The 7588-nt window shown below is 56.9% G+C and overlaps 1 protein-coding gene across 1 annotated transcript in view; it reads right to left on the reverse strand.

Moving 5' to 3' along the window:
- Positions 1-2633, reverse strand: part of LOC102770623 (putative DMBT1-like protein) — a 31921-nt gene extending 29288 nt beyond the window's left edge. The window contains exon 1 of the mRNA XM_015572635.1: positions 2570-2633. Within this exon, the coding sequence (XP_015428121.1) occupies positions 2570-2633 (64 nt within the window). The remainder of the gene's footprint in view (positions 1-2569) is intronic.
- Positions 2634-7588: the final 4955 nt, after the last annotated feature.

Consider the following 7588-nt stretch of genomic DNA (forward strand, 5'->3'; position numbering starts at 1 on the left):
ATATATCACAGTTTTCCATGTTTCCTTGCTTTTTATATTGAAAAAATATATCATGAATGTTTTTCTGTCAGTAATTTTAGTTTTTACTCTGTTATAAACAAGGCTGTAGTGAATATGTTACATATTTTTTGATTAATTTTAGAGAGGGAGAGGGAGAGAGAGATAGAAACATCAATGATGAGAGAGAATCATCAATCAGCTGCATGCCCCCTACTGGGGATGGAGCCCACAACTTGGGCCTGTGCCCTGACTGGGATGGAACCTGGGACCTTCAGCCCACAGGCTGATGCTCTATCCACTGAACCACACCAGCAGGGCGAGAAAGCCCCATGCGTTTTCCACATACGCTTGGCACAGCCCCCCTCCCTCCCCGGGCGCCCGCCTGTTAGGTGCTGATGAGCTGGAGAAAAGCACCCCTTCCTGCTGGCATGTAACAAAGCTGCATCGCCCTGACCGGTGTGCTCAGTGGCTAGAGCGTCGGCCTGCAGACTGAAGGGTCCCGGGTTCGATTCCGGTCAAGGGCACGTACCTTGGTTGCGGGCACATACCCAGTAGGAGGTGTGCAGGAGGCAGCTGATCGATGTTCCTCTCTCATCGATGTTTCTGACTATCCCTCTCCCTTCCTCTCTGTAAAAAAATCAATAAAACATTAAAAAAAACCCCAAAAACCAAAACCCGATGTTGCATCTATTGGCCGAGCCTGGGGCGGGAATATTGAAAGAGGAAGTCCTGGTTCCTGGGGATGGATACACCGGGGAAACGCTTTAGTCGGACACTGAGCACCCGCATTGTCCTTCCTCCTGGGTTTACGATCCCCAGTGTAGAGCTTGTAGCGTCTAATGTCAGTTCACACTGACTTAGCGGCTTCTCGCGGAGCTTCCAAGTCATTTACGAACATTATCCCATTAAATCTCCCCAGTGAATCCTCCCTTCGTCTGTGAGAGCCGAGGCAGCAGCCGGAGGGATGCAAAGTCTGCCGCATTCACAGGGTCAGGACACGGGGACTCGGGGCCTGAGCCACGCAGACCTTCGGCCCTAAGTCACACTCCGCGCTCACTCATCATCAGACGTGTAAACGCCACCAAGGCCCCGGCCCCGAAGGACGCAGGAGACGGCTTCAGCGGTTCTCCACCTTCCTGATGCCGCGGCCCTTTCATACAGCTCCTCATGTGGTGGTGACCCCCAATTTCTTGTTACAAATTGAACATAATTAAAGCATAGTGATTAATCACAAAAACAATATGTAATTATAGATGTGTTTTCTGATGGTCTTAGGCGACCCCTGTGAAAGGGTCATTCGACCCCCAAAGGGGTCGCGGCCCACAGGTTGAGAACTGCTGGCTTAGATCCTTCTGCACACCCTCGCGTGTCCTAGCAAACAGGTCTGAGTAGCTACTCACTTACCTGCAGAATAAAAGGAGAGTTTGAACTTCACAATCAAACGTTGTTCTGTGGGTGGTGATTAGGTTTGTCTTTACAGTGAATGAAAATCTCATCCAAGCTATTTGTTGTTCCAGAGTATTCCCGAACTTTCGTTTGCGCGTGTAAGTGGAACGCTAAGTAACAGGGGACTTCACTATTTCCCCCTCAAGTCACAAAATAAGGGTAAAAGTAATGGAAATTACATGGACAGCTTGAAATAGTGCCGGTCCAGCTTAAACTAAAACGACTCTAAGAGGACTCGATGTGGAGTACAGGCTAAGGCTGAGGTCACCGAACTGATAATTCTTTGGAAATAAAAGGAGAGAGATGTTCAGGCTAGGAGACTTCATGAATCGAATCTAGATAATTTCATGTCACGCCAACTGTTTCAGGCGAAGGTATTCTTTTGTGGTACATTTTTCAGCGCCTTCAGCAACAGGAAAGAAATCGTGACGGTAATTCAGTACCTCCACTGCCCCATGTCAGCGTGCGGGCCAGAGAGCACGTCGAAGCCTCGAGGTGCCCTGGCCAGCGCGCCTCCTCCTTCTTTTAAAAAAATTTTGATTTTTTGGAGCCCTGACTGGGATTGGACCCAGGACCCTGCAGGGGTTCAGAAAATCGATATTTTATTGATTTCAGAGAGAGGAAGGGAGAGGGAGAGGACAGAGAAGCATCCGGATAAGAGAGAATCACTGATTGGCTGCCTCCTCCATGCCCACCTCTGAGGATCGAACCCGCAACCGGGCACGTTCATGGGTCCATGCTCAACCACGCTCAACCTCTTAGAGTTGTTTTAGTTTAAGTTGGAGACACCAAGTGCTCCTTCTATTCCCATCTCTCTCCAGAACCCTAAGTACAGAGTCCCCCTTTTACAGAGCAGCGCATGGGCCAGTGCCTCGCCCACAGAACAGAACCCACAGAACACCCTTGACCCAGCGCCCCCAAACCCATGGTTAAGCACTCGGTGACCGTCACAGCAACGTCTCCCTCCGTGGCTGGATTGCATCCAACACGGGAAAGGCCCTCATGGTCTGGATTTCATTCTAGCTTCCCCACAGGGGGTTGGGGGGCTCTAGGGGGCACCCACACTTGCCCTGTCCTCCCGGGGACAGGCAGGAGCAAGGGGCTCGGGCACCCATGGCTGTACCTGTTTCGAGTAGAAAAACTCCGGGCAGGAGCAGCAGCCCCAGGAACGGGGCCGGGCAGCCCATGTCGGGAGGTGTCCAGCTGCTGCAGGACAGGCTGGGCGGCCTTTTATGCTCTGGGGCTCCCGGGGCGGCCGTGCAACTCGATGCCCTCCATCGGGATTGGACGGGCGGTGCACTCACTGCAGGAGAAGGTGGTGCTACCTGCTGGAGGCCCTGCTCAGAGCAGAGTGGGTGGGAGGTGTGGCTGGAGGGGTGGGAGGCAGGTGGTGAGCTGATCCCGCTGGGCAGGGGGGACCCCGAGTTCCAGGAGCCCTGGAGGTCCCTGACACCCCGTTTCCTCCCGCCCGCGGCACCGCCTTGGGGAAGAAGCAGCTGGAATGGACTCATCTTTCAATACCCACGCCCGCCTGTCCTTCATCCTTGAAGTTTCTCCTCCTTCCCAACCACATTCCCGAGTTCCCGCCGCGCCCACCGGCCCTCTCTGCGAACCCCGAGCCCGTCCGGCCTTAATGGTAGTTCACAACGTCTACTTCCCCCACTAGCTTGTTGCCCTTTGAGGGACGGGCATCCCCTGAGCTGCTCGCTGGGCCTGCGGGCAGCCTCGGTCCCTTAGCACGAGGCCCGGGACTACACATCCGCGGACGAGCCCTGAGGGGTGCACTCATACCTGATGCTCGTCAGATGAGCGCTCCCCCAGCACCCACTTTACTTCGCACTTGGCTTCCAGGAGCACATCAGCCCGTGGCCTGAGGTCTCCCCTCTGCTCGGAGCCCCGAGGCGATGTTTCCGACAGAGCACAGGCCCTCTGGGCAGGTGTCACCCTAACCCCTGCGAACGCGACGGGCGAGGGCAGGCAGTGCACAGACGCGGGGCCGGGATTGTGGAAAGACGCTGAAAGGAAGTGCTTTCCAACCTAATACGCCACCTGCTCTTACCTGGGAAGACCACTCGCTCAGTGGTTAGTGTTTCGGCCTGCGGACTGGAAGGTCCCGGGTTTGACTCTGGTCAGGGCACGCGCCGCGGTGGCAGGCTCGATCCCAGGCCCTGGTCGGGGTGCGTGTGGGAGGCAAGCGATCCATGCGTCTCTTCACATCGCTGCGTCTCTCTCTGTGTCTCTCCCCCTCCTGTCCACTCTCTCTAAAAACCAATGGGAAGTGTCCAAAGGCCACTCTGCAGGTTGGGGAACCCACCGTGTCGGTCACCATGACCTGCAGGAATGGCTGCTGGCTCCTGTGTGTGTCGACACCCAAGGTCAGCCAGGCCCACTCTGCTCACGATGGGCTAGCAGGACCCTGGGCAGGAGGGCTGGAGCCGGCCTGCAGCTCGAAGGGCCTGGGTCCTGTCTCCTCCGCTGTGACCGAGGGAACGCACTTCATCTCACCAGCTTCGCTTCCTCATCCCAAAAGGGGGAGACAGTACGACCCCCCCTGCTTACTTCAGAGGGGTACTGGGCAGAGTCATTAAAAGTAGGTGTCTGCAGGAGACTGTACATTTCACGAGCAAGATGCTTCTTTCTCAATAGATGTCCCTGTGACAGAGGTTTTGAGCTTTTCTTTCCTTTTAAAATATGTTTTTACTGATTTCAGAGAGGAAGGGAGAGAGAGACGGAAGCATCAACGATGAGAGAGAATCATGGATCGGCTGCCTCCTGCACGCCTCACACTGGAGATCGACCCCGCCTGAGCCACACTGGCCGGGCGGTTTTGAGCTTTTCTAACAGTCTCGTTGTCGTTAATCATAAACGAGGTGAATTAGCCAAGGCGGGAAGAGAGAGGCACCCGGGAGAGAGAGCGCGGCACAGACAGAAGAAACGGAGCTGGGACGCGAGCTCACAGCCAGACCGGGGCTGTTTGCTTTTCTGTAACGCGTCTCCCCCCGGAAGCCCCTCTGTCCAGGGCACAGGGTACCGTGCAGCTGAAGTGGTTCCCATACGTGGAGCAAAGAACAATAACAGTCATGCAAGTCCTTATATCTGCCCAGCACTTACTACCACTGAGGGGTTCACATTCATTCTTTCTTCTTTTTCAAAATCTCTTTGGCACCTAAGGGTGCCTCTTAGATGCACTGAACACCCAGCTGACCAGGGCGCTCGCATTGTGGTCAGGCCAGAGCCACCGACTAAACCAAACGCCTGTGCTCACTTCCTAGCAGCCCAGTGGCAGCCGAGGGTCAGCGTTAAAACACGTTTTGTGGGCTAATTCATTTTCTTGGACATTATTTCATTTTAATTCTTTTCATCGTCCTGCGAGTTAGCAGATCATAAGGCTTATCTCTGCCTTTATAGGCAGGAAACTGAGTCGGGGAGAAATGGACCCCCCCCCTCCCCGCCCTCGGCCCGAGGTCAGCTGGGGTGGGAATGAGCTGCAGGCCAAGGGCTCGGGCTGCCTGTGCGCGTGCGCTCTGTCTCTGTCCTTCAAAAGCCATGTGAGCCCGGCCTGCGTGGCTCGTGGTTGGGCGTCGACCTATGAACCAGGAGGTCACGGTTCGATTCCTGGTCTGGGCACAGGCCTGGGTTGCAGGCTCATGCCCAGTGGGGGGCATGTAGGAGGCAGCTGATGATCCATGATTCTCTCCCATCATGGATGTTTCTCTCTCTCTCCCTCTCCCTTCCGCTCTGCATTCCATAAACATATATTTCAAAACTCTTAACCATTGATTTCTTGTTCACAGAACCAACGGGCTCACGCACGGGCACAGCACAGCCACGCGTGCCCAGCGCCCTTTGGAGACTCCAGCCCGGGCCGCTCTGGCCTCTTCCCCGGACTCGGGTCCGAGGCACCAGTTGAAGGTCAGAGAAATGTACTCCTCCGGGTTAGATCCCAAAGACCCGCTGGGCGTCCTGCCCTCTCACCCCCCGGGAGTTCCAGTGTCTTGGGAGCCGCTGCCAGCGAGGGATTTAAGATAAGACCTTCCTGTGTGTGCATAACTCACGCGGTTTTCTTGGCACCATCCCGAAGCCTGCTCAGAGGGCCAGGTGCCTCCCAGGGGCGTCTCAGGGGAGCCCGGGGGTCAGGGGTCAGCGGGGCGAGCGCAAGGACCACTGTCCACACAGCCTCTCGGGATGTGGAGCGGCTCAGCCCTTAAGATGCCTCTTAGTTCCCACCTCGGTGTGTGGGAAAGACCGGGTTCCCTCAGATGTCGGAAAACCCGGGGAGCAGGCAGGACGCTTCCAGGGCGAGAACCTGCCCCGCTGCCAGGCGGGAAGCGAGGCCTGGGGGAGGGCACGCCTGCATTTAATGAAACATGAGGAGGCTGCATGGGAAGAGGATGGTGATACCGGCGAGGTTTCCGAGAAACCGCGGGTGATGCAGGATGGAGACCTGCCCACGGCCGGCCGCCGGCCCGGATCGCTGTTCCTGTGCTGCTGCAAAAAGGGGGCGCGTCTTTCTTATTGGTGAGCAGGGAGCCCCCTGAGGGCCCCCCCACCACGTGGAGCCCCGACCCCTTTCCTGGGCCAGAACTCCCCAACGCAAACTGTCAGGACAGCAGTGAGTCGGGGGCTGAGACAGGCTTGCTATTTCCAGGATCACCCCGCCCAGCACAGCGGGTTACTACACTGCTAGTCTGCTTTGGGGTTTTTTGGTTTGTTTTTTATTTGTTATTATTATTTTTTAAAAATTGATTTCAGAGAGGAAGGGAAAGGGAGAGCTAGAAACATCAATGATGAGAGAGAATCACGGATTGGCTGCCTCCTGCAAGCCCCACACTGGGGATCGAGCCAGCAACCCGGGCCTGTGCCCTGAGCGGAATTGAACCCTGACCTCCTGGGTCATAGGTTGACGCTCAACCCCTGAGCCACACGAGCCGGGCTGATCTGGTTTTGGAAGCAGATGCCTTCTAGGACTCTGACACCATTTAAAATGTATCCGCGTATTTAAATGAGGGCATAGGGCGCTCCTAGGCCCGTGCCTACACACATGCACGGTCGATATTAGTGATTGTCAGTGTTCATCTCGGGGCGTCCTGACTGAGACACGCCGTCCCTGGCGGGCACACAGCGGGCACTGCCCCCGCTGCCCGTCTTTTCCTGCCGCGTTTCCACAGCTTGTGCTCAACTCCAGTCTCCTTATCAGACCAATTTGTACGGTCCAGTCGCCACACCGCCTCCCGGGGAATCGAAGCTCAGATTATCCTGAGCTGGGCGGGCCTATGTTCTGTTTTGCTTTTTCTACCTGGAATGGTGTGACCTTGGGCACATCATTGGAACTTGCCAGTACACCGGCTCCTTTGTCTGAGACGCCCCAAACGGGCCTCCTCGCGCTGCCAGGCACGCTGGGGACAAGGAGTTCAGTTGTGAAGGCCCCTGGCAGGGGGGGCAGAGCCCTGGGCCAGGGGCCAGGGGAGGGGGGGCAGGGGGACGGGACAGGGAGAAGCCGAGAGCCAGAGCAGTGCCTCAGCCTGGGCGCTGGGTGTGGCCAGATGTCGGGGGCTGCGTGAGGCCACAAGGGGATGAGGAACCCGAGCTCCAGGGTGAAGGATCCTCCCTGCACCACGGCAGGTTTCGTCTCCTCCCACCTCCTGGCAAAGGCCAGCGGTGCCCGCTCCTGGGGAAGCCGGGCGGTGGGGGGTCAGCCCTCCCCCCACCCTGATGCCTGCAGCCAAGCAGAGGCCTCCCACCCCAAGCCTCCCTAGAGGGCGCCGCGCCCGCCCCGCCTTGCCCACCTCCTCCTGCTCCCGGCCCGGCAGTTCGCAGAGTTGGGTCCCTGCCCGACATCACCAAAACCCAGGGAGGCGGACGCGTGCTTCCTGTGTCCAGATCCGTGCACATCTCGTCTCTGCAGATGCACAGCTTGTCTCGCGGGGCGTCTCCCAGGTTGTCATAGCACCGAAGCCCCTTCTTCTCCTGCCAGAACGGGGCGTGTCCCGTGCACTGACCTCCCGTAGGCCTGTGCCACCCCCACCATGAGGCCTTCCCAAAGGGGGACCCGGCTAGACGATCTCTGTTTTGGTGTTGTTAATCCTCCCCCAAGGGTATCTTTTCCATTGAGTTTTAGAGAATGGAAGGAAGGGAGAGAGGG

Source organism: Myotis davidii, unplaced genomic scaffold (genome assembly GCF_000327345.1).
Source record: "Myotis davidii unplaced genomic scaffold, ASM32734v1 scaffold72, whole genome shotgun sequence".
Taxonomy (NCBI): domain Eukaryota; kingdom Metazoa; phylum Chordata; class Mammalia; order Chiroptera; family Vespertilionidae; genus Myotis; species Myotis davidii.